General features: G+C 46.2%; 1 protein-coding gene across 1 annotated transcript in view; it reads left to right on the top strand.

Moving 5' to 3' along the window:
* Window positions 1-24,759, top strand: part of HEATR9 (HEAT repeat containing 9) — a 153,506-nt gene extending 128,747 nt beyond the window's left edge. Inside the window, exons 9-11 of the mRNA XM_086928757.1 lie at window positions 12,577-12,663; window positions 19,356-19,447; window positions 23,943-24,759. Coding sequence (XP_086784883.1) covers window positions 12,577-12,663; window positions 19,356-19,447; window positions 23,943-24,138 — 375 coding nt within the window. The 3' untranslated portion in view covers window positions 24,139-24,759. The remainder of the gene's footprint in view (window positions 1-12,576; window positions 12,664-19,355; window positions 19,448-23,942) is intronic.
* The last annotated feature ends 2,481 nt before the right edge of the window (window positions 24,760-27,240 follow it).

Here is a 27,240-nt window from a genome sequence, read left to right as displayed (position 1 = left end):
GCAGCGGTGGTCGGTCCAGAGGAGTTCGGTGGTATGGCTGACGGAGACGTGCGGTCAAGCGTGTGGCCGGCAGAGTGGGTGGGCGTTTCGACGAGTTGCTTTAGTCCGAGGTTGGCGAGGTTATCGATCAGGGCTGTGGAGTTGTTGTCATTGTAGTTCTCAAGGTGAAAGTTCAGGTCGCCGAGGAGGATGTAGTTGGTGGAGGTCAGGGCGTACGTGTGTGTGTGTGTGTGTGTGCATCAAAGACACTGCACCTCCCTCCCCAACACAGACTCTCCTGATCCATTTACATTTTTGCTCTTATACCACTCTTTTCTTTACCCTATTCACCTATTTATCCATATCATCACCTCCCCAACATTTCCACTTTTCTCTCTTCCCATCAGTTTGCACAATTCCTTTGCTCTTAGCTTTCTCCTCCAAATTCGGTTTTTACCGTGCTTCTTTTTCCCCTTTCTTTGTCCTTGAATTATCTCCCCCTTGGTATTACTCTCTGTCTCTAGTCTTTATTCTTGTACCATCTTCTCTATTCAGTTCCTTGGCCTCTTTGATCATTGTCTCGTCTCTCTGTATTTCTCCCTTGTACTTTCTTGTTATCATTAAACCATTTTCCCCCTCAACTCTCCCTATGACTCTCTTTGGGGATTACTAAGTGTTGTGTTACTGTTCTATTTCCTCCTCAGTCTTCCAGACTATAATAAGGTGGAATCCTTTGCCTTGTTCTTTTCAGTACTTGCTCCCCACTGGTTAACAGTGAGGGATCGTACTTCACTTTCCATTCTAAGGTGACCTCACGTCTGGAAGGTCCTGCAGTCTTTCCTTTACACTTTGCCCTCACAGCTTTGAGGACCTGCCTCAACCCATCATTCTGTCTCAACACCACAAACACACACCCTCACTGCCACTGTCACATGCAGTATGGCCACACACAATCCATAAAACATGCACATACACATATACAATAATACTGGCAACAAGAACATAACACAGGCATCAAGTGCAGCATCAAACATACTCATCTTCTCATGTACATACACACATCACAGCATCTATATACCCACTACATACCCACTCACCATAAAAACATAACCTACACTTATATACATGATTACTCAATCATATATCATCAGACTTACATCACACACTAATATGCAGTAACACATCCACACACTAATGCACCCTTACCCAAACATCATCTCTCTGGCACGAGTCTTTCTCTCTCACACACGCACACACCCACCCACCCACACACACACACACATTCACAGACGATACATGTACACACCCACACACACACACAATCATAAACAATGAGGGAACCTTGCACTGCTACTACAGATGCTGTGCATGGCTTGTGTGTGTGAGGAGATGTGCATTGCTGCTGCCTGTAACCTTTCTATTCTGTGTATGCAGGCTCGGGAAACGTCCATTGCTGCTGTGTGTATCAGTAATCATGCTCTCCTGCAGTGGTACCAGATTCATACCCAGAGTCGAATGTGGCCTTTACTCCCGTTTCTCCGCATGGTTGCTGGAGCAGCAAGAGACCTGTCTTTGCAGGTTCAGGACCGCAGGTGGCGCCTGTGCCACTTTCTCCTGCTCCCCAAGGTTAATTGCAACAGGCTGGCGCCAGACATAGAAAAGGGATGTGATCAAAGGAGACAAATAGAGGGAGAGGAGACAGAGAAGGGAAAACAGAAAGGGAAACACACACAAGGAGGAAAAAAAATGAAGAGAAAGATCGAAAAAGTGTGAAAAAGGGAGAAAGTAGCGATGGAATATAACCTGTAACAGTGAGATAAGGCGACAGGCAGAGGCATGAGGTGACCGATGCCGCTTTCTGGGCAGAGGTGGGACGCTTTAATGGATTCGACCACCCTTAAACAAAGCTCTAAATTCTGGTCCATAATAAATAACCCCATATTTGCCCAATCACGTAATATAGACCTTGAGGCAAACATACCAGAAGCAGAGTGGCTTAATCACTTTTCTGTAATATATGGGAGTAATGAAGATTATGAAATATTCCATATACCCTGCTATTCTGATACGCAACCCAATTTAGATTTCAGTGAAAACGAAGTCAAGGTTGCGATAATTGGTTCCGCTAAGAATAAAGCCCCTGGACCTGATGGGGTTCCTCTGGATTTATATAAATCAAATCCTGAGATGTGGGCAACGATATTAATGAATGTTTTTAACCATGTACTTGTAGGGGGTTTTCCAAAAACGTGGGCATGCTCAATCATAGTCCCAATTTTTTAAAAAGGGCTAAGAAGTGACCCTAAATGCTATCGCCCTATATCCTTGTTGGATTCTTCTATGAAGATCCTAGGTAAAGTACTGTTGGCCAAAATTAATAAGTGGACACTAGAAAATGATATCTTGTCCAATGCCCAGTATGGTTTCCGGTCAGGAAGAGGGACAGAGGACCAATGCCTAAATCTGCATATGATAATTTCAAAATACACAAAGGCAAAAAAGGGGGCAATCTTTGTTGCTTACATGGATCTATCCACATCATTCGATTTAGTTAACAGAGCAAAGCTGTGGGCCATGTTGTTAAAATTGGGATTGTACCCTCCTTTGGTCCACTTTTTAGCTGAACTCCACAAGGATTTAAAGGCTTCTATTAGAATGGATCAAGAGGGACATCGCACAGCATGGTTTAAATCAGGTAGGGGTGTGCGGCAAGGCTGCATCCTTGCCCCTATGCTGTTCACTTTATACATAAATTCTCTGGAAAAAAACCTTTTGGCTGCCTCTGTGGACACACCGCGTGCAGGAGATATTCATATCCCAGTGCTCCTGTACGCGGATGATGCCGCTTTAATAGCTAGGACACATTTAGGCCTCCAGAGACTTTTAAATGCATTTAGTGACTTTATGTCTTCTCTTGACCTAGTGGTTAATAATTCTAAATCGCACGTTATGGTTTTTGGGGCTGCTAAAAATAATATTAAATCTTTTTATTGTAAGGGGGAAGTGATTACTAATGTTAAAGTTTTCACTTACCTTGGTGTAATTTTGATTCCAAGGGCAGTTGGATTCCTCAGATAACAGCAAAAACTAAAGCGGTGAGGAGCTCTGTAAACGCTATTCTAAGCTTCTCAAGGAGACTTGGGGGGAAACCAAGTGGTGCATTACTAGCTTTGTATAGGGCGAAAACATTGGCAAGGTACGGAGCTGGACTGTGGGGCTACGTAAAGACTGAAACTATTCAAATAGAGGTTAACAAGTTTTTCCGCTCTATGTTAGGGCTCCCTCCGTCGACAGCCACCTTTTCAGTCCATCAGGAGCTTGGAGTAGGGTATATTACTGATATCCTCTCTATGGCACCTATTCTTTTATGGATTAGGGTCTGGATCAATAACAACTTAGGTCTAAATCATAAAATTTTGATGGATTGTTTAAAACTTGATAAATATAAAGATATTGCTTGGCTGTCATATATTCACAAGTGCTCAGTAGAACTTGGACGCCCGGAGATATTCTACTCCCCGCTTGACCCGAAAAAAGCAGACCTAGACTGGGTTAAGCAAAATTTTTACAAACTTAAGACCTCGGAGAGAGAGCAACATCAACTAACTAAATCCACGGTTAGAGCCCATTATATGACAATTACCTGCATAGCCATTCAACCGTACCTTGCCATAGTTAATATTCCGTTTCACAGGTGGCTTCTGGTTAAATTTCGATTTAACCAGATTTATTTGGTACTCTGTGATAGTCAGGGTTGGTTTAAGCCTGAGGACACACCTGTATGCAAATGTGATAACTTTTCCCTTCAAGACAATATGCACCTAATGTTGTTCTGCCCCTTTTATAATGTCCCAAGACAGAAGTTTTTGGTACCTCTACTGAAAGGGAAAGCTTTCATACAGGCAAAACCAGCTCTCCTGCATTTACAAATGCTATAATCCCCCTTGGTGATGTTCAGTGTGGCAAATTACCTTGTTGCTGCTGTTAGGATTAGGAAGAGGAAATTACAAGTCTAACATTGGGGTCTGTGATGAATGTTGGTATGCTTCGCCTTTTTGCACATGATGATTTTTTAAACCTGACATTTTAACTGTTTTTATACTTGATATTGATATTGTATTGTATGAAATTTTTTATATGTATCTGGATTGTCTTTTAATTGTTTGTAGCATGCTTTTATGATTTTTAACAAAATCGAATAAAGTGGTTTTTGACTTGACTTGACTTGACTTGGGTATGCTAGAGTCTATCACACGGCTACATAAACACCTCTAGAGGGACTGCCATTCTCCTGCACAGGTGCTTCCCTCTGCAGGTCATGACAACACACGATGACAGCCTAGGCAGATACACAGACATTGTCGGGTGCCAGGCCCTCACACGTGTGCTACTGCAATCTCTCCCTGGGAGAACAGTGGTGGGAGGGGACTCTAACGCAGTCATGAACCCCATAGCTGAGACAAACAGCGCTTACCGTCGAAAATTAGCCATCCTGGGCAAATGGGCAAATGGGAAAGCTCTATAGACCTAACAGGTTTATAGCGCCTAATCCACCCTGCCACTAGGTAATATATACATTATTCTAACTCAGATCGCTCTTTCTCCAGAATTGATAATTTCTTTATACCCTCAATGAATGCCTCTATGGTGGCCCAAGTGCAGATTCTTTTGTGCTCATTGGCGCCATGTGCCCCTGCTGCTGGTGGTAAAGTTGTCCACACTTCGCGTGGTAGGGCAGTGGTGCCTGAACACCTGGTGGCTGTGAGACGTTTCTTTTGCTGACTTCATCCGGCAGAAGATTGTTGACTACATGGAGCTCAACAAGGGTTCAGTGGGACTTTGCTCTGAGAGGCACTGAAGAGTGTCCTGCAAGGACAGTTGATATCATATCAAATGGCGACCAAACAAAAGAAACACAGAGACATCGCTGAGCTCGAGACAGTGATATACCGACCTGAGATAGATGTAACTGATCACAGGAAAAGCCAAGCACAGCATCACTTAGAATTGCTATGGTTATCGATCAGGCAAAAATTACTTGACACAGAGGACCTTGCCAAGCAGGCAGCACAATATAGCATGTATGAGATGGGAGACAAGGCAGAGAAGCTACTGTACTGGTTGATAAATCAATAGCTCGAACACCATAGCCAAGATATGACGGTGTCTCGCTAACTGTCCCTGTCCAAATTGTCAGAACATTTCCATTGTTTTATGCACTCCTGTACGTGGGGCAGCCACTGCCTTCATCAGAGTGTGATCATCCTATCATTAATAACCTCATAATACATAGCCTCTCTAGCGCAGACAGTTTGACGCTGGAGGAGCCCATTATAGCAGATGGGATAAGAATCAATCAGTCAGTCAGACCATTTGTAGAGCACACTACTTACCTGTGACGGTTTCAAGGCGCTGGGGTGAGGGGGGGGGGATGCTGCTACTGCACGAAAAGCCAGGTCTTGAGGAGTCTTCTGAAGGTCAGCAGCTTTTGGGTCTGCCGTAGAGGGATGGGGAGGGGGTTCCAGGTCTTGGCGGTGAGGTGGGGGAACGATCTGCCACCGGAGGTTGCTCTTCGGATGCGGGGGACTGTGGCAAGGGCGAGGTCGGTGGAGCAAAGCTAGCGGTTGGAGGTGTAGAAGTCGTCTGTTGAGGTATGCTGGTCCGGTGTTGTGGAGTGCCTTGTGTGAGTGGGTGAGGAGCTTGAAGGTGATCCTCTTGTTGACGGGGAGCCAGTGCAGGTCTCTCAGGTGGAGTGAGATAAGGCTGCGGCGAGGGATGTTGAGGATCATGCATGCAGAGGCGTTCTGAATGCTTTGAAGTTGTTTCAAGAGTTTGGCTGACTTGTGTAGAGGGCGTTTCTGTAGTCCAACCTGCTGCTGACGAGGGCCTGGGTGACCGTTCTCGTTTCTGTGGGGATCCACCTGTAGATCTTGCAGAGCATGCAGAGGGCGTTGAAGCAGGAGGATGAGACAGCATTGACCTGCTTTCTCATGGAGAGGGTGGAGTCGAGGATGAACCCTAGGTTGCGTGCGTGGTCGGTGGGTGTTGGAGCTGTTCCAAGAGCGGTCGGCCACCATGAGTCGTCCCAGGCCGAGGAGGTGGATCAGAGGATGAGGACTTACGTCTTGTCCGAGTTTTGCTTCAGTCAGCTGTTCTTCATCCACTTGGTGATGGCTTTCATTCCTTTGCGGACGTTGGTTTTGGCGGTGTGGGGGTCCTGGGTAAGTTAGAGGATCTGCTGGGTGTCGTCGGCGTAGGAGATGATGTTGAGGTCAAACAGTCGGGCGACATGGGGCGAGCAGTGCCATGTAGATGTTAAAAAGTGTTAGACTGAGGGATGAGCCCTGGGGGACGCTGCAGATGATCTTGGTGGCTTTGGAGCAGAAAAGGGGGAGGCGGACGCTCTTGGTTCTGCTGGAGAGGAAGGAGGTGGTCCAGTTCAGGGCCTTGTCTTGGATCCCAGTGTCGTGGAGGCATGTGCGTAGGGTGCGGTGGCAGACCGCGTCGAAGGCAGCTGACCGGTCCAGGAGTATTCTCCGTAGTCTAGCAGGGCCCTGATGTCATTGGTGGCGGCGATGAGGGCCGTTTCGGTGCTGTGGTTGCTGCGGAACCCTCACTGGGACGGGTCCAGGATGCTGTTCTCCTCGAGGTAGCGGGTCAGTAGTTTGTTCACGGTCTTCTCGAGGACCTTCGCCGGGAATGGGAGCAGGGAGATGGGCCGGAAGTTCTTGAGGTCCTTGGGGTCAGCCTTGTGTTTTTTGAGTAAGGCATTGATTTCGGCGTGCTTCCAGCTCTCCGGGAAGGTAGCTGTCTTGAAGGAGATGTTGATGGCTTTCCGGAGATGGAGTGCAATGGTGGTGCTGGCTTTGTTGAAGATGTTTCCAGTCTGGGGAAGACATGGCTTGGCAGTTCGGGCTGGACTGTTCCCATGAGGCACAGGGTCAGACTGATTTGCATATGGCCATGTCTGAACTGGGGGGGTGGAGTGAACTAAAGAATGATGATGGATTAAACCCAGATCAGTTGACTGGGGGTGAGTATTTGATTTGCTCAAACGCTAAGTCCATCATCCCCTTTGGTATCGAAGATGTGGTGTGGGCATGGGTCTGACGGAGATCGGGAGTGGATAGTGTTCATGATTTCAATGGTGTCGTCATCGTTTATGTTGGTCCAGGAGAGCAGGGGGTCAGTGCGGTTGGTGGTCATGGGGGCAGAGGTCTCAGCGGTTGTTGTGGCGGTCTTGGCATTAAAGCTGTCGTGCTTGTCTGGGATCTTGCAATGGAAGAAGGTGGCAAGGGAGTTGCACAGGTCTTGCGAAGGTGGGATGTCGCTGGTGTTGGAACTGGGGTTGGAGAGTTCCTTCATGATGTTGAAGAGCTCTTTGCTGTTGTGTGCGTTGTTGTCTAGGTGGTCTTTGAAGGAGGCCCTTTTGGCGGATCTGATGAGGTGATGGTGTCTGCGGGTGGCGTTCTTGTGGGCTGCGTAGCTGTACAGTGTTCGTTCACTGTAGAACCACGGGCTGAGGTTGCGGGCGGCGGTGTCAGGGTTGGTGGGGTCGGCGGGTGGGCTCCGGGCGAGGGTGGTGGTTAGCTGGTCTTCAGTGACTTTGCTCCAGCAGCAGTGGGGGATCTGTTTGGTGCAGTGGTGCGTGGTGGGTTTCCGGAAGGTGAAGTGGATGCAGCGATGGTCGGTCCAGTGGAGTTCGGGGGTGTGGTTGAAGGAGACGTGGGAGCTTGTGGAGAAGATGGGGGCAAGCATGTGGCTGGCGGAGTGGGTGGGTGTTGTGACGAGTTGTCTGAGTCCAAGGTTTGCGAGGTTGTCGATCAGGGTGGTGGAGTTGGTGTTGTTGTTCTCGAGGTGGAAGTTCAGGTCCCCGAGTAGGATGTAGTCTGTGGATGCGAGGGCGTGTGTGCTGACGAAGTCGGCCATGGAGATGCTGAACTGTGGTCAAAGTCCGGGGGGTCTATAGACGAGGGTTCCTCAGAGGGTGGTGTTGGGATCAGTGTGGATCTTGAAGTGCAGGTGTTTGGTGGTCCTGAGAATGTGGTGTTGGTCAAGACTCTGAGAGTGTTCCTGTGGATAATGGCGATTCCTCCTCTCCGTTGGTACGGTCCCCGTGGGAGATCTTATAGCCGTCCGGAAAAGCTGTGGCGATGTCGGGTGCCGAGGAGGGGTTCAGCCAGGTCTCCATCAGAAAGGCGACGTCGGGGGGGTTGAGTCGAGTAGGTCCCAGAGTTCTACGGCGTGTTTGCGGGCGGAGCCAGTGTTGAGAAGAATGCATCTGAGGTAATTGGGTTAGTTCCTGGTTAGTGGGTTGGCAGTCGGATGCTGGTGAAGCTGCAGTTCCGTCAGGTGAAGGGTCCTGGAGTGCTCTTCGGGCAGCCAGGAAGCAGGTGTGTGATCGTCCGGCGATGAGTGCATGGAGGGTGCTGGCATCGTAGCGGAGGCAGGTGTTATGGTGTTTGTGGGGGCCAGGGCTTCTGGCGCTGAGGGGCGGTCCAGGCGCAGTCGGGCTTGCCTTAGGCGCGCAGCGGCCGCCATAAGAAGGGAAGGTGGGAGGGAGGAGGCAGCTGGGAGGGGGGAGCGGGTAAATGGGCAAGCGGGTGGCGGGCCGCAGGGGGTGCAGCGGTGGGAAAATGGGGGCAGGAACGGAGAAGGAAACAGAAGGCAAAGGGGCATGGGGGCACAGAATGAAAAACGGGGAACAAGGAGGAAGAAAAATTAAACAAATAAGGCAAAACAGTTACAAATACGAGGACACAGAGGCAAAAGTGCACGGGGCTCAGAATGAAAAACGGGGAACAAGGAGGAAGAAACAATAAACAAAGAAGGCAATTACAGTTACAAAAGACAAATAGGAAGCAATACAAATATAGCAAGACAAAACCTACCTATGGCCTACCATTGGCCACCAGGGATGAGGCGCAGGTGGCAGCCTGCGGATGGAGAAGAGCCTTGAACTTTCCTCAGCAGCGGCAGCTGGGGCTAAGGGCAGGACACACAGGCGGTGCTGCAGGCTTAGGGAGCAACCTGCCTAAGAAGAGTCAAGGGTCGCTGCTATTCAGTAGCTCCAAGCTGGGAATACACCTGGCCCTAACCGATTCCCACTCAAATTCTTTAAGAAATACTCAGTGCACTTGATGCCACCACTTCAGGACATGTATACCGAGGCCCATGTCCTTGGCAAACTACCACACAACCTTTAAGGTGCCACTATATAAGTGATTATCAAACCTGGGAAAACACCTGACCACGGCATGCCCAATGTGCCCATATCTCTACATTGAGTTGAAGATACTGGCAAAAATACTGGTGAAGAAGCTACTAACAGTAATTAGAAAGGTGGTCCACCCAGACCAGAACAGGTTCATGCACCAGTCCAGCACCCGCCATTGTTTGTAACGCCTCCAAATAGTGATGGCCAAGCCCGCTGAGGGAAGTGACTGAAGGGCCCTGATTTGCCTAGACTTTGAGAAGGCTTTTGACTCCGTAAGACGGTAGTTTATGTTGCGGTTGCTATAGCAAATGAACTTTGGTCCCTGCTTTAGGTGCTGCATAACGACATTATACTCTAAGTCATGGGCCAGAGTACGGATCAATGCGGTACTGCTCATGCATTTGCCATTAAAAGGGGTACACTACAAGGATGACCCCTCTCCCTCTCGCCCTTTCTCTGTTCATAGAACCACTGGTCGAGTGGATCAGATGCAATGCTGAGCTGTGCAACTTCGGCTGGTTAAAGGGTATAGAGGACAGAATCCCGCTCTATGCTGATGACTCTCTAATATATATATGAGTGCTCTGGATATATCCCTACACTGTCCAGATTAATGAAGATGCATCTGGGCTCATGGTTGACTGGTCCAAATTCACCAACATAACTTTGACCAGGCCATATGACAATATACACCACGCTGCCATCCTTCAATGGGCGGACCAATATTTCAAATACCTGGGCATACACATCATTCTCACCAGCTGGGCTGCGTGGGACATGAATGTTGTACGCAATATGAATACGTGTGAGTGCCTGCACTTGAATGTGGCAGGAAGGGGTGCCCCACTCAAGATGAGCTCCTTGCCCCGACTTCTCTGTACTCTACAAAGCTACCCATGGGCCCTACCCCCTGCTTTCTTCCCAAATCTTCAAGCAGCTATAGTAAAATTCATGTGGAGGGGGGCCAACATCGAATTGCGTTCTGAAAATGTGTGCTGGGACCCTATGATGGCTGTTTGGGCCTGGCAGACATACAACTATACTACGGGGCCAGCCAAATCCTCCTTATCAATGATTGGCTGTTCGCAGATCGTGGGGACCTGGTTGTCACCGTGGAATTTTTGCATCTTGAGTGGTACAATGTGTTGGGTCTTTTATATGGAGTCCACACCTGCACTGACCTTCAACCTGTGACAGCAAAATCGATAGCCTGCTGACATCCGGCATTGCGGTGGATTGAGTGGCATGGGGTCCTGCCTGAGGAGATGCCACTGTCATTAGGCACAAAAACACACCACTTCATTGGAGCGGTTCCGGGCCTGGGTTTACATAGGAATCTCCAAACTCAGCGACATATGGGAGGGCAAATCAATTCTCACATTCCAGTACCTCAAGCACACATAACAGGTGCATAGGTCACAATTCTATCGCTACCTGCAAATACGACACACCCTCAAACAGCACCACAACAACCTACAGTCAGTTCCAGACTAGAATCCTGTAGAGGCCCATGTCACGATGTCCCCCATGGGATGGAAAGGGATCTTGAAGATAGATCGAGTGCTTTTTAACAACACCCCAACCCCATGACAGCACCGAGGGAGTGTTGGGAGGAGGATGTGGGCACCTTGGAAAAGGAAGACTCGTTGGAGGCCAGGTTGGCCCCTCATGTCCTGGCTGTCTCTATGAGACTGCAACTGATTCTGCTCAAGTACTTCCAGCAGGTATACTACAGCCCATCACGACGGAGTAAAATGAAGTGGGACATTGACCCGCACTGCCTCAGGTGAGGGGCATCACTTGGGACCTTTTTTCACACTGTCTGGGAGTGTCTGGTGATACAAAGATCTACTGTACAGGGTGGTGGAATGTTTGGTCACACCGGTGCCTAAAATGATGCTGTTGGGGCTGATGAATGAGTGGGGAGGTGGAAGAGGCACTAGACTACTGGTGGCCAACAGCCTCTTACTCACCAAGAGAGATATAGCACGACATTGGAGGGCCGAGCATGCACCCCTGTGAGGGCCTGGACTAATGCAATAGATTTTTTTAGCCAAGGCAGAAGAATACATGGATAAATCTACTGGCTCCCCTCAGAAGCACAACAAAGTTTGGGGGGCATGGATATCCTAGTCCATGAATTCTGATATGTGAAAATCTAAAAATGGTCTTTTGTTGTGTACATTTGCTTGATGGCGGGTGTGGGAAGGGCTGCACCAAGAATGTAACACTTAGGGGGAGATTTTTGAAAAAGTCACGCAACACAGCGCAGCCCCCGACGAGGCTGCCCTTTGTTGCGATACAGTGAGGGAGCAGGAGAGCGCAATATCTTCAGAGATATGGCTCTCTCCACCCCTTTCCCCTGCACCAGCACTGATTTCTGCTGCCGTGTGCCATGCACACACCTTAGTGCCGCAGTGGTAGGGTGTGTCTGCATGAGTGAAGCATAGGTTTTCTACAGTAAGGGTACCCTTCTTGTACAAAATACCATACCTATACATGACGGAAAGCTTTTCCTACTTTGCAGATGTGCTGCACAGTGTGGCAAGCATAAAAAGTCTGAACAACACGGACAATTGAAAGTAGTTCTCCTGTTAGAGCCTCCTTTAAAGGGGCGTAAACTTGTGGCGCAAAACCATGTTAACAAATCATTGTAAATATGATTTTGCATCAAAAGGCATGGGTGGTTGCATGGAAACGCCCATGTACCACCAATGTAATGCCCCCCCCGGTGCAACGATATGCAAAGTAGTGCTTTGTACTACTTAGAGGGTGCTTTCCAGCGCAAAACAAGTTTTGTGCTGGAAAGAAAATAGCAAAAAATTATTTGCGCTGTTTAGCATCAATTTTGTGACGTGAAACCAGCGCAAAAGGTTTGAAGATTTCCCCCTAGGCTGATGTATGTGAACACTTTCTATGTTACAAAACCAATAAAAAGAGATGGGGAAAAAAGAGGCATGAGGCGGAAACAAGCCTACAAAGCCTTGGTATTCGGCACCATTACCACACCGCTGAATAACAAAGAAATTGGCTGAAACCAAGGGCCAAGATTTATAGTGGGCATATAAAATATTGGTTCTGATTCACAAAGGTAAACTCACACTAGGCCTAACCATTTATTTTATTTGCAAAGTTCCCCCCGCCCCCCTCTAACTGAGGAGCCACTGTAGTTGTAAAATTCTTATTAGTTAAATTAAACACATTGTTTGTGAATACCAAAAAATACTAAACTTACAGAAACCTGTAAGTTTACCTTTGTGAATCAGTCCCACATACTGGCTGGGCCTGGCTAGTCCCTCCCCATAATGCTGTGCGATTATTCTGCTGAGCAGTGTTTACAGCCATGAACCTGCTTATAAACTCTATCTTTGCTGTTACAGGGCACCCTTGGACTCCGCAATAAACGTATTTTGCGCCTCCTTCTAGAAATGCTGGACCTGGATCCCAGTAAAGGTGTGCGAGTTGAGGTGAGTCCCATCTATTTGTTCTAAGTCAAACTGAGCAACTGTTGGACATGAGGTTGAACATATCACAATTCTTCTAAGGAGAATCAGGCAAGGAAAGGAAGCATTTCGACAGAACGCTGTACAGAACACAGGCCTCCTCAGTCTCATCTGAATCCCTGTCATTTCAGTCCATCGCCTCAAGGTACCTACCTCCATGCCATACTCCCGCGACACAGATCAGTCCATTTCTTGGAATTCCCTCCAGGAGCCCCACACTTTATCAAACTTTCTGGGGAGCCCTGCGCCTTATATATAGATTTTTCTGCCAGCATACACCACTCCATATGTCTTGTCCCCTGCTTTCGGTATTCACAAAGGTATTTACGAGTAGTAAAGTTAGACTTGTGACTCTGTTGAACTTAAGTTTGGTCTTAAGTTTAATTCAGACCAAAAGTCTAAACTTAAGACCAAAACTTAAGTTTAACTGAGACAAAGTCAAACTTTACTAGTCGTAAATGCCTTTTGTAAATACCGAAAGTCATAAAGTTAGACTTTCGTCTCAGTTTACCTTTATGAATCGGGACCCATAGCCTTTACAATTTAATGTGAACAAGAACAATACAAAATGGCAAAAACTCACTCTATCCAGTCGTAGAGTATGTTACACTAATTTCTATTATAGATTATTATTTTAATGAAACATTGCAAAAGCATACAGATAACAAGCAGGGTATTATTCTGTCTCACTAAAATCTCTTTGAAACATGTTCACAAAAAAATGGCTACATTGCAGAATGTTACGCTTTCTACTATCTACAGTTCATGGCATTCAATCTAATATATACATAGACAAAGGGTTAGGTACTTCGTTTAGGTTGTTGGTCTTTGATTTTTTTTATCTCTTTTATCGTTTTCCATAATATTAAAAATACTTACATGCAAATATGTTTCACTGCATTGTTCTTCTAGGTCTCTTGATACCCAGATTCCCATATATCTAAATCCCTCTGAGTGCCAGCCTACCAAGGGGAAAGAGACTCAATTTATCATATCATAGCACAGATATCTTCCCAAACAATTCCACTGCTGAAAGTGCGCAGGGTGCTGATCGAACAGGGTCCCTCAAATACAGTAATGTGTCATCTCCTGGATACCTACTCGAGCTCCCCAAGTACCCAAATGCTCTTGCACCTGAGACAAAAGTGTCACAAACCCAAATATAAAGAGCATAGGGGAGAGCACAAATCCCTGCCGTGTACCCCGTCCAAGGCCCAGCCATCCAAGATCGTACCCCGTCCGCACACTAGCTCATGGGTCTGTTTAGAGTAATTTAACCCAGCCAATGAAGTTAGGGACAAACTCTATGTATTCCAACACTACCCAAAGATGTGTCAAGCCCACTGAATCAAACGCACGTTCCAGGTCCAATGCAGCAAGCGCATAATCCTCTTCACAGTCCACCAGGGCCCTTATAACATATGTCAGTTGTCTGATGATAAACAATATACTGCTGCCTGGGATAAATCCTGTCTGCTCAGTTTTTACAAGGGACCTGATGACATCCAATAACCTATTCGCCAGGGTCTTGCTCACAACCTTACATCTTTATTTTTTAGAGATATGAGACTCTAGAACAGCACGAAATCTTGGCATCATTTTTGATGACCAGTTATCTATGAAGCACCACGTGGTTAAAACCTCCTCTACCTGCATCACTATCATCAAGTGGCTTAGAAACATAATTTGGATGCTTCCGCAGGAGACACAGAAAAGCGTAGTCCAGGCCTTAATTACCTCTATACTGGACTACGGCAACATTCTTCTCCTGGGGGCATGCAAAGAGGTGACTCGTAAATTACAGACAGTCCAGAATATGGCGGTCCGGCTGCTCTGTAAACTTCCTAATAAATCCTCCACTTCTAATTCTCTATGTAACCTGCACTGGCTCTGTATGTATTGAAAGCCGCACTAAATTCAAGGCCCTCTGCTTTATGCACAGAATCAATGCAGGTCGGGCCCCACTCTACCTTAGCACTTTAGATCACCAGTACTGTCCACCTCGTACTCTTCGTTCATCCAATCAGCATAGATTCCAGGTTCCCAGGGTTAAAAGAGCCAGAATGGGTGGTTGCTCTTTCTCTTGTCTGGCTCCCTCCCTCTGGAACTCTCTTCCCTTATCTCTGCGTACTGAATCTTGTTATCTCAAGTTCCGCAGAGAGGTTAAAACTTGGTTATTTAACCAATAACTGCCTTCCCGTATTCTTCAGTTGATTCTCCCCCTTAATCTGGTCCTTAGCGCCGGGAAACCTCCGGGTAGCTGTGCGCTCTATGAACTTAAATATAATAATAATAATAATAATAGGATGATACCAGGGTGGGATCTTTACATATTTTGGGCACCAGAACGATCATCACTTACTGCCTTGTGGGTGGCAAGCCACCAACCTGATTGGTCTCTTCAAAACCCACCAAACGTTTATCTAGCAGAAGAATGGGCCTTTCCTGATAAAAAGTCCACTGTGATGCCATCCAAACTTAGGGGTTACTTCTGACCCCCCCTCATAAGGTTCTTTCAGGTCAAGTTCACTGAGTGAAGCCTCCAGCATCTCCTGTTGTGCTTCTGTTAGTTTTACCAGTCACACTCTTAAAGGCCCTTACCTCAGGTTCCTCTACTATAAAGGGATTGACCACTCTCCAGAAAAGCCTTATAAATATGTATCTGTTCCTTCGCTGTTACCACCCTCCTATCACCCCTTTGCAATGATTGCAGATGTGCATTGGGCATTTCCCATTTCAGCAGCCATGCTAACAGACCACCTGATTTATCTCCCTCTTTAAATAACCTTTCTCTATGACACTTATAAGGGTATCTATCAAGGTAGGCAATAGTGACTTCCATTTATCGTTTTATGTCTACTGGCTGTGGTTTGCAATCCGGGTCCATCACTGCTGTTTTTTGTAGGTCCTCTCACGCTCCAAAAATTCATGATATCCAGTCCCCTCTAAGAGTGACTTTAATTACTCCCACTCTGTAGCCCTACTATTGACAAACCCCTGGTTTTCTAGGAAGTAGTGCCTGGTAAAATCATGGACATTGGTGAGGAAGGTGGAGTCTGTCAGAACTTCTATCTGCAATCTCTACATAGGTATTTTGGGTCTGCATAATCTTATTGTTTTGGTTAAATGTTATGGTTAAAAGCACTGGGGAATGGTCTGATAAAAATATATTTAAATATATTGCATATTCAAACATCCCCATGCCCTCCTGTATACCCAGCATTAAATCTATCCTTCTACATTTATTGTGCCCAGGGGAGTGTAATAAGTACACCTTGTCTGTGGCATGCAGATGCCTCCAAACATCCAGCAGATTTTATGCCGTTAAGATTCTGGACAGCACTGCCTCCATTTCAGGTTTCATCCCTGATCTAGGAGGGTGCTTGTCTAGCTTCCAATTCCGCACACAGTTGTGATCACCTGTCCAAATAATCTAGCATCTATGTGTCAGGAGGCAATCTGCATAACTGAGGGGAAAACTGTGCATTGTTCACGTTTGGAGCATACGTGTAAACCAAACACATCTCCAATCAGGTCAAAGCCATGCATCGCACCAACCAGAGTTGGCCTGGCTGTGCCCCTCCAGCCCTCCTCCTGTGTTAGAGGACCTTCCCCAAATATCTTATCTTTTCAATTGAGACTAAAACATTTTCTACCCTTCTTCCCCTATTCCCCAACTTGGCGTTCGCCCCGGTGTGCCCCAAGTCCCTTCGAGGCACCGACGGCCCGACTCAGGTTCTGGCCCTAACCCAAACAGAAAAGAAAAACTTTGATTGCTCCAAAGTACTTTATGTGTATTGCGGTTCTCTTTCTACCTGGCAGACACTCATTCCTGCCAAGGGGAGCTCTCAAGTCAATCTGAATCCACCAGTGTTTCTTTTGGCCTCCACCGGGTTTAGCCTCTGCAGCTTTCCCATTTTCTCCAGACTCACCTTATTATAGATCATGTTATACATTAACCTAAAATGCATTTCACAGCATATATATCTTACTCCTCGGTGCTATAGCACAAATATGTATATACTGGCATTTGATTACCTACTGTACCCAAAAGAAAACACCAGTAACTGACAAGTTCATAGACTGTATTGCCTCATCTCCTCGTCAATTATCACCAGCACCAGAAAAGCTTCCACTGACCTCTCTTGCGACCTGGTATGGTGCCTGCCTTTCCCAAACAGGACCCATCCTCTATCCTCAAAGTCCCATTCTCCTGCTCTACTACACGGGGAGTAGAGTCCCCCTGTGTCCACGAGGTTTTGGACTGTCTCCAACCTCCAGAACCTCTCTGTTGAGAAGACCCTCATCCCCGCCATCTCGAAGGGCCAGTCTGCAGGGAGAAAACATTTTCCCAAAATAATGTGGATAAGGCAGAAAACCTTGTGGCTGAAAGTGAATTTGCAGACCAGCTGTTTCTTGTGCTTCATTCGGCTCCATAGGTGTCTGGCCTCTTTGATAAAGGATGCAATAGTTTAGTTGTAATGAGATTGAAATAGAGGAAGTGGTGGAAGCTGGCTGCCTACAGCTTTGAACCTTATCTGTGGATATTTGCTGGGAGTGAGAGCCCTCTCCCATGTAGTTCTGTAGACTAACCGTATCCTTGGATCAGTCAGCATTTTGAGACCTGAGTTTTTGTAGTCTGCAGCCCATTGCTGTGCTCGAGTCCCCATCTGAGGCAGACCAAGGTATCACAGCAGTAGGGGATACAATAGTTAGCCAGAGCTTCCCATACTCATGGTCTGCAGGAGGCCTGGACTTCCTTTTTGTGACTTGTGGCACTCAGTCGCCTCACTGTCTGTTCTTGGCTGTCTGGTGTATTGGGGCCGAGGGTTCTTTGTGAAGCATTAGAGATGTATTTTCAAGCATCTTGAAGCTGTGAGTGCACAACTCCTCTCACATATTAAATAGAAGGTTGTAGGGATGCCAATCAGTCTGGGCAGGGACATTAAGAGTATATTGCATGCTCTAGTGATTCATGAGATTGCCTTAGAGGAGAGGGAAGACAAAAACATGTATCACACACTGGGGAGAACATAAAGGGGGCCCACATATCCTCCATGAGTGGGTCACCCCGATCGAACCTACAGGGATCTCAGATAAAACAACCTAGGCCTTCTTGTTGTCCACAGAATTAAGATAGCTAGAGGCGGAGGTCGTTCTTTTACATATTTTTGCACCAAAACTCTGGAACTTATTACCTTCTAGCCTGAGACTAGATGACAACCTAATGAGCTTAAGGAAACAATTGAAAACCTACCTCTTTCCCTAAATATTCCTAAATACCGTCACTCCCTCTAGGACCGTTATCGCCGGGAAGCCTGACTTCGGTAGCCACGTGCTCTACAAGTCGTGTGATTTGAATTGAAAATGGTGTCCTAGGTTGGGGAGGAGGATTCACCATAATGACTGCCTTGTTAAGGGGTACATCCCTCCAGAATGGCACTATCCCTTCGGATGGGTATTTTTCAATGAGGATGTGTTTCACAAGCAGGAAAGGTATGGTCCCGAAGGGGTTGGGGTGGATGAACAGGTATGATTGTTAAGAAATGCTATAATGAGAGAGAGTACATCTGGCAGGATCCTTAGTTTGATTTAAACAAAAGGACCAGCTGACTGGTCTGATACTTGCAAAGTATTTATCCAGCCAGGGTCTCCAACATGTTCTCTAATAAGAGCTACTTATGTTCAATGAAAATCATCCAGAGCAACTAATAATATTATAGTTTTCATAATGATCTCATGAGACAAGATTACATAGTGACCCAATGTAAGATTAACAGACATGGTCAACTCAGTGCATCAGGTAGGGTTCCAAGAAGCAATTTAAAAAGGATTTGTTTTCGTGAAATGCCTCTACATAGGTAATATACAACAGCATTTGGTGCAATGCCCCTAACACCAAGTTAATAGCATTAGTAATACATTTCTCCGAACTCTGCATGATGTATCACTTAAATGCCAGCTCTACATTTTTTTTATTCAACTCAAACATCAGCTTATGAGTTCTAAGTGGACACATATCTTCGTCTCAAATACACACTTTTTAATTGTGGTGTTCATATATTAATTCAACCAAGAAAAAACGTCTAATTTAGTAGGTTGGACTGCACACCGGAGAGATACCAGTAGCACACAAGCTATTTGTTGGAGAAGCCTGATTCAGCCCAATTCATTTTAATAAGCAGTTCAAGTTCGACCAGCATAGCCCTGACATGTTTCTAAGGTCCATGCTTGATGTGGTGCCCGAGGCCAGATTTTTTCTGGAATTCTGGGACTTGTAGGCTATTCTATTCAATTGTAAAACAAGGCCAAGAATACAAAGGAACAAACTGGAATGGAGCAGCACATCACCATGGACCTTGGAAATTTGGCAGCTCTGTCAGTATTTTGATGCCAAAGTACCGTCTTTACAGCTTGCAGGCTGGCAGTCATACCCTGTTTGTAAAGCTCAAATCCTCACACTCACCTAATGTCTACCTTTGCTGCTTCTGCAGGATGGAAACATCATTTTTTAAATCTAAATTAATTGATCTCAATATTTCATTATTTTCAAGTACTCTCGATTTATATACATCCCTACCTCCCTCTAAGAGTGCTTGTTATTACTGGGGGCAGCCACTGAGAGTGTGACTCGAACTTTTCCTTTCTCTGCATAGATCATCCGGATGGCGTCTGCTCTCAGAATGAAGGAACCATCAATGCTGCGAAAGCTGCAACTAAAAGTCGAGGGAGAAGGGGTATTGGCCAGGTACGAGCAGTCCTGAGAGTTTTTGGTCTAGAGATGGGCCCTGGCAAAGGAACCAAATCTTTGATCTCACCAGAGAATGAAGAATAATTGTGTGGCTGGTGTCATGGAGAGCTATGTGGGTGGTGTTTGTTTGAAGGGGCACATTGGAGCCTTTGGGCTAGGTGGGCAAGTGCCCTGAGGAAAGCATGACTGCAGACATTATGACAGAGGTGATCATGTTGAGAGTGTGAGTGACACAAATATCATAAATAAAATTATCATGTGACGTGAATATCTTGTAAAAAATATGGTGACTATCAAAATATTGTTGAGTTGAATATTTTAGGTAAGAATATCATTTTTTGCTACATAATATTTTTTAAGACTATTGTTGTATTTGGTATCATTTACTTTCAAAGTTGTAATAAATATAATTTCTTTAATGAAGTTAAGATGTTATGTTATATGGTTTATAGAGCGCACAGCTGCCCCAGTGAAGAGGCGTCCCGGCGCTAATTCCAAGTGAAAAAACAGAATTGAGGGCAGAAAAAACCAGTAGGGGAAATTATTTTCCAGGAAATAAAAGTCCTTTGACAACTTTCCTGAATTGCAACATGTCCTTCAACTCCCGTATCTGGTTAGGAAGGGAATTCCATAACTTAGCTGCTAGAAAACGGAAGGAGCGGCCACCTGCTCTGCTACGGTTGAACCGGGGAACTACCACCAGATTCTGCCCTGCCGAACGCAGAGAACGCGCAGGCACATACAGGTTCAGTAGTGATCCCAACATTTTAGGGGTAGACAGTCTAAGGATTTTAAAAGAGATACAGAGGGTCTTAAACTGTATCCTTTGAGCTACAGGAAGCCAGTGAAGTTTCCTGATGGAGGCAGAAGTGGGACTTAAGGCCCTCGCAGCCGCATTTTGAATACGTTGAAGGCGGGCAATTTCCACCTTGTTAGCGCCTAGAAGTAAGGAGCTGGCATAATCCAGTCTGGACAGTACCGTAGCCTGAACAATGAACTGCCTGGTAACTGGATCTAAAAATTTCAAGACTGGTTTAAGGCTGCGTAAGATTCCAAAGCAAGTAGCGGCAACCTTTTTTGCATGGACATCAAACTTAAGCTCTGAGTCCAAGCAGACTCCCAGATTCTTCACTTCAGTCTTAGGTGTAGGGGCTGCCTCCAAAGTAGGTGGCCACCAGTGGTCACCCCATAGATCTGCGTTTCTTCCCACCAGTAGTACCTCCGTCTTGGCAGCATTCAATTGGAGACAGTTATCTGTCATCCAGGCTGCTACGGCGGTCAGACCCGCTTTGAATCTAATATGGTCAATGGTAGAGCCTTCCGTGAGGGCAACCACTAGCTGCGTATCGTCAGCATAAGAGACGATGTTAAGATCCCACGCTTTAGCGACCACAGCCAGTGGTTGGACGTAAAGATTGAACAAGGTGGGGCTCAAAGCCGATCTCTGCGGAACACCCTGCTCAATGGAACGCGCCCCAGAGAGGAAAGGAGGAGTGGAGACACGAAACGTTCTATCGGTCAGGAAGAATCGAAACCAAGCGAGAGCCATATCAGTGATCCCTGCCTCCTCAAGTCGATGTAGAAGGATCTGGTGGGAGACGGTGTCAAAAGCGGCACTGAGATCCAAAAGGATCAGTGCCGCCGTTTGACCATGGTCCAATGTGGAGCGGAGATGCTCCGTCATAGCCAGAAGCGCCGTCTCCGTGCTGTGGCCGGCACGCAACCCATGCTGAGTTTCGTCCAGAGTGTCGTTGGTTTTGAGAATGCTGGTAAGAACTAGATTCACATGAGACTCTGCGATTTTAGCCGCCCAGGGCAGCAGGGATATAGGCCTAAAGTTTTCTGGCTTTGACAGGTCTAGAGTGGGTTTTTTAAGTATGGGTGACACCCATGCCTGCTTCCAACTGGCTGGGACAGTAGCAGTAGAGAATGAGGCATTGACAAGACTATATAGCTGGGTCAGGCAGAGTAGAGAAGACTCTCTAAATTGGGCCAGCCTCAGAGGGTCTGCCTGCGAGTCAGATTTAATCTGCCTTGTAAGCTTGTCAAACTCTTCCCTAGAAATTTCAGGGATGACCGATATCTTATCCATAGAGATAGGCCGAGAGACCGGAGAATAGCTAGGTTGTGGTCCTGGGTTAAAGGCTTGGTAGATACCCCGGATTTTATCGACGAAAAAGGAAGCCACCTCTTCATATTGGACAGCTGAAGTGGGGACAATGCTGACAGGTTTTTTAGAGCTAAGTTCCTTAAGGATCTTAAAGATAACTTTAGTCGGGTTAGCACTAGCCTCTATTTCGGAGGCATAAAATTTTGCTCGCACCCTACAAATGGCTTTATGGTAAGTCTTAAGCTCCTTTACATATCTGATCTTACTCTCTGAGGAGTGGTTCTTCCTCCATACACGCTCGTGTTTTTTACACTTTTTCTTCAGACTAGCCAGGGTTTCGTTATACCAAGGATTAGCATCTCGCATGCGTCCTTTGACCCACCTAGCAGGTATAAGGTGTCAAGTGCCCTGGTGAGCCATGTACAAAATGCTTCATATCCTGTCTCCACATCCGAAAAAGGGCCCAGTGGATCAGCGTCCAGCAATGCATGAAACTCCTCTAACTGGAGTTTGCCCCAAGGTCTTTTACGCATGGCTCTTTGGGTTTTACAAGCAGTAGAGGTAGGGATACAAACAGATAACTCCACTAGAAAATGATCTGAGCAAGCAATTGGCGTAGGGGTGGTGGTTCTGGAGTCTTCTATATTAGTAAAAATGGGGTCCAGGACATGGCCTCCTGTGTGTGTGGGGCTTTTAACTAATTGAAGGAGCTGGAAGGCGGCTAGGTCAGAGGTCAGGGTGCGGACATTCAGATCCTGCTCTAAGTCAAAATGGAGATTAAGATCCCCTACGATACTAAAATTTGCTGACCCTACAGCGTATGCCTCCACCAGCTCCAAAAGGGAAATGTTGAAGCCATGCATGGGTCCAGGGGGCCTGTATATTAATAGCCCTGCAAAGGTGAAGTGGGTGTTGATGGTGATACTAAAATAAGCACATTCCCCCCCCCCCTTTCATCTCCCTTTCATCATATAGACAGGTAAAACTTGATCTCATCTTACCACCACGGCAATGCCTCTGCCTCTAGTGGCTCTGTTTACCAACTTAATAGAGTAGCCTGGGGGTAGCGCAAGATTGGCAATAGTTATGAGATCATCTCTCATCCATGTTTCTGTCATAAAAAGGATATCCGGGGTTTCATCAGCTAAAAGGTCGAACACCTCCGCATGATGCTTCGGGAGTGACCTAACAACTATCAACTGAAGCACTTTTAACCATTGTTGCAGAGGAGAGTTCAGAAGAGCTTCTGACATAACGGGGGCCGGGAGAGTGAGTTGGGCACAAGGGCAGGTTACTGGGCCACTTAAAGGGTCAAGCGGCACCAGACATCTCTGTGAGTTAGGTGGGCGCAGACTAAGCAACTCCTCTCTAGAATAAGCAATGTTCCCTAGCAGGTTTAGGCCAGCGTCTCTGGCGAGAGGCGCTGGACTGGCGCTGACAGGCGCAGACAGGCTTGCCTTAGGCGCGCCATCGGCGCACCATCGTCGCGCCCGCCCGCTGCGCGTCGGATGTGCAATACACATTTATAGGGCGGGAGGAGGGCGGGAGCCTGCAAAGCAACTAGTCCGCAACTCTCAGGGACCTTTCCAAGATGGCGGCTTACTCCAGTCCAATCCGGCGCCAGCACCTAGTCGGCTGCGTGAGGATCAGGGGGCTCAGGCTGAAGTGGGGCTGAAGTAAGTGAACCGCCCCTGGGGCGAGATACATGCTAAGAAATGCGCGATTCCAATCGCAAGTAATTAAAAACACAACAGAAACACAATTTTAAAAACAGCAGTAGTCAAATTAGCTATCTCCCGACTTTCGTCTCACCATAGGAAGATGCATTTGTTATTTTATTAGTTGTCAGTGTATAGTGTATAGTTCATTGGATAACCACGAGTTGTCCAATACTCTGATATTTCTTTATATCAGGGACCTGACAATTCCATTTCTTTTGCTCCTTAGACAAAATGACACTGTATTAATGAGAGTTCTTGTATACGAATATCCATTCTGTCACTTATACTTTGGAGATAATATTTGTATTCATGATTGTTACCTCTTAATAACTCTTGTTATTTGGATAGAATATGAGTCATATATACTATATTGATTAAAAACTCAATAATATTGTGTATAAAAAAAATAACTATTTGAAGTCAAATACTTTAAAGCCGTCATTGATTAAAAAATGATATTTTTACTTTTTTTCCGGTAGTATTCTCTTTACAATGCCATTTCAGATATAGAAATACAATATTTTAGTATACACTATGTTTGACACAATATTCATGAGACACAATATTTCTGATCCCAATATTTTGTCATATAACCTGTGAGAGATGACACAGAAGAGCATTAAAACATCAATGATTGTGATTTAATTCTTGGCTATTTTAGGGCCGCTGCGAAAGCTTTGAGGAATATCCAGAACGACGATCAGAAGGTCACCCGGTGGTATGGATCGACCACTCCAATCCCAGTCAGGCAGACCCCGTGGGTTTCAGACACTCAACTCTCCTTGTCCTCGGACACGGCTCCAGAGACCCCTGAGGAAAGTCTTTCCGACATCAAGATATACTTAGGGAACTTTTAACACCTTTCCTTGGAACCCCGTAATGTAGATCCGCCCTAAGCAAAGACATCCTAACAGAGCACCCAGAACACAGCCACCAAATGCCCTCAATTCACCCCCTTGAGACCTCTTACAGAGCTTTCTGAGATCTTTCTCGTAGCTCTGAGAACACTGGCATGGCTCCATAAGACATGTGGTCCATCAGAGCCCATGACATGTCCCTGACACCATCGATATCCCCCTCACCCATGACAGAGTTCACTGAGCCCCCCTGAAACAATTACTTGAAACCCCCGACAAAGTTCCATGTTTTCATGCTCACTACTTTGTAGATTACTGCATTTCCTCACTGTAGCCTTTCGTAATTTAACTCCTTACTAACCAATAGCAAATAAATTTGAAAAAACATATCAATATTGTGATTTATTGCTTCGATATTGTGTTTTATTGCTTCCCATAGTTTTGAGGTGGTGACACAGTGAGATAACTGCCAGAATATGGATCTTAGCAGCCTGATGCGCAGCACTGCAGTATACACAACACCTACAGCTGCACAGTTCAGGCTGCCACACATGTGGGGTAATTTTTCCTTTAAATCAACGAAGTAGCAAGAAAATAAAAATACCCCCTACTTTGGACTGTATGGCTGGTGCTGAGTGTGTGATTCCGTCCCTTTCTGGGAGATCCCCAGAAACTGCTTGCCTAAGGAAAGTTTACTTCTCCATCCATTTTTAGGTCTCGCCTAGGCAGCGCACATGTGCTTCTCTAGGAGATGACCTTTAGAAATTGATCTGCTCTTTTTGCTAGCATCCACCATGCGGGAGCGAACAGCAGTGCTCAGGGGCCTTCTGTTTCTCATTAGCGTGACCATGCTTATTTAAAACCGCACCGAGTACTTCGCAAGGCCCTAAAGCACAGGGGTCAACTGTTTATGATTAGCATGGCCACGTTTGTTTAAAACCGCACCCGAGTACTTCACAGGACTTCAAGCGCAGGGGCCATCTGTTTATAATTAGAGTGGCCGCGCTTGTTTAAGGATGTCAATGTCCTGCCAAGCACCCTCGTGATGTCACTGCACCCTATACACACACTTCTCCGTGTCATTCTGCACAGTGTAGTCAAGGACCTTATTATGGCAGTTGTACTCAGTCCAGATTAAGTTTGAAGTACATACTGCACTCTATTTCTCTGTTTTTGACTCTCCAGTTATCTACCACTATTTCTACCCGAGCTTTCTCTATCTGTACTCCCGTGACCCGTCTATTCGCTGTGCGTTCTGCTTCTCCCCTGCTCTGAGTACACACCCAGCATAGCCCCGGATTCCCCATCGCCATGACATCACCAGAGTCCTCTCCGCAATGCGAGCAGAGGTCATGCCTGCAGCATCTGCACGCAGTGGTGACTCAGGGCGTTGCCCCACCGCACCCGCCCCTTCCTGCCCACATGTTCTGTGCTGTGGAGCGGAGGCACTCCAATGTTTGACAGCCTCTCACCGAGAGAACACAGCGGGTCCTGTGTCTGCAGCTCCCAGAGAGCTGCAGCCGCCTCGAAGAAACACCTTCACATAAACAGCACATGATTATCCAGTGGGATGATCCTCTCTCTGCCCAGCGCGCTGCTTTGCCAGGTCGAGGTGAGTTTTTCCATTCACTTTTTGTTTTTGCTGATAAATCCGGTCCGTTGTGATTATAGCTGTTCTACCAAGTTACTTCAAGTGTGGATATGTTTTATAACTCGCTCCGGCAGAGGCGATCCGATGCTAAACATTGCTTCCCTATTGTTTGTGCATATTAATGCAACCGTTCTTTGAGAGTATGCGGAACATCCAAGCCTGCAGTCAGCTCAGCTTGAAAGGGACCCTGTGGCTGGCTGTGGCTGGGGTCTGCACCTGCAAAGACTTTATAAATGCGACGTAATGTGGAAAATGCGTGCCCTAGACTGTTATTCTCTCAACCTTAGTGACACGCATTTTTTTTAATTGGTTTGCGATGCACCCTTCAATTGAGTATTGGGTGGGGCTAATCATATTGAACCTAACTATCCAGCAAATGATGCCTGAGATCTGTGGAGGTCATTAGGAGGAGCCGCAGGGATTTGGTGGAAACAGTGCTTGTTATGGAAGAATCCTCCGGAATGGACTGTCCGGGAAACCTTGCAAGTGGATGCTTCACTTGCTTTGTTTCCTCTCATTGAATCATGCCCAACCATAGTATGGGTACAGGATGATGGAAGTGCGTTGATGTCTTATGTCAGACATGGGTACCAACTTCACAATATATTGTCCAACTCACAAAATGTAAATTAAAGTTAAAATAATACAAGTAAAAAACAATGAAGTACGGCATGACTTCCAGATGTCTCAGATGTGTAGGTTCGCCCATTACTATAGTCACCACTCGAAAGAGGCTGGAGTTCATACCTTGGCTTTCTCTTCCCCGATCATCCTTTTCCCTGGTTCACTGTCAGAGAAGTCTTCTTGACTTGGGACAGAGTCCCCATCAAATAAGTCCTGATTGTTAACATCGAGCTTTTTTGCAAATTCTACTTTTCACACCAAGCTAGCTAGTATCGAGCAGAATCCTCAGTATTTCCTAAACAAAGAAATGATTTGAGTCACATGCTCATTGTCTCTGGTTGCAGTGGTCATGTTGCCCTTTCTGGTCCTAACCAAACACTGGTTGCTTTCAGACGTCATTGTGACCTCTCCCCCTGATTAGTTGCAATGTTCATTTCTCTACTTGTACTGGTAGAGGGTCGCCACTGCTCTTTTTAACTTTGTAGGTTTAAGATTTGCCAATCCTACTCAAACGTATCCAAAATGAAGGAAAATTAAGGAAAGTGTTAGCTGGAGAAGTCATATTTACTATTCACACTTTAACATAAACACAATTAGGGAAAGTTTTTGTCAGAGACTTAGACAAGGACTGGTGTCAGGGTAGACAAAGTAAATAGAATCTTGGTTTCACAACTGAATAATTGTGCACAGAAAATCAGAGGAGCAGTGGGATACACTGGGAAAGCTGCAAGAAGTAACCAAGAAAGTCAAAGCTCAGAATAAACAGAGACTCAAGAAGCAATTTAACATTCATAATAACTAAGGGGCTCATTAGGATGGCGGAAGGA

This window comes from Lissotriton vulgaris, chromosome 7 (assembly GCF_964263255.1).
Source record: "Lissotriton vulgaris chromosome 7, aLisVul1.2, whole genome shotgun sequence".
NCBI lineage: Eukaryota > Metazoa > Chordata > Amphibia > Caudata > Salamandridae > Lissotriton > Lissotriton vulgaris.
Note: the sequence above shows the minus strand (reverse complement) of the source record. Positions and strands in the feature narration are given on the sequence as shown.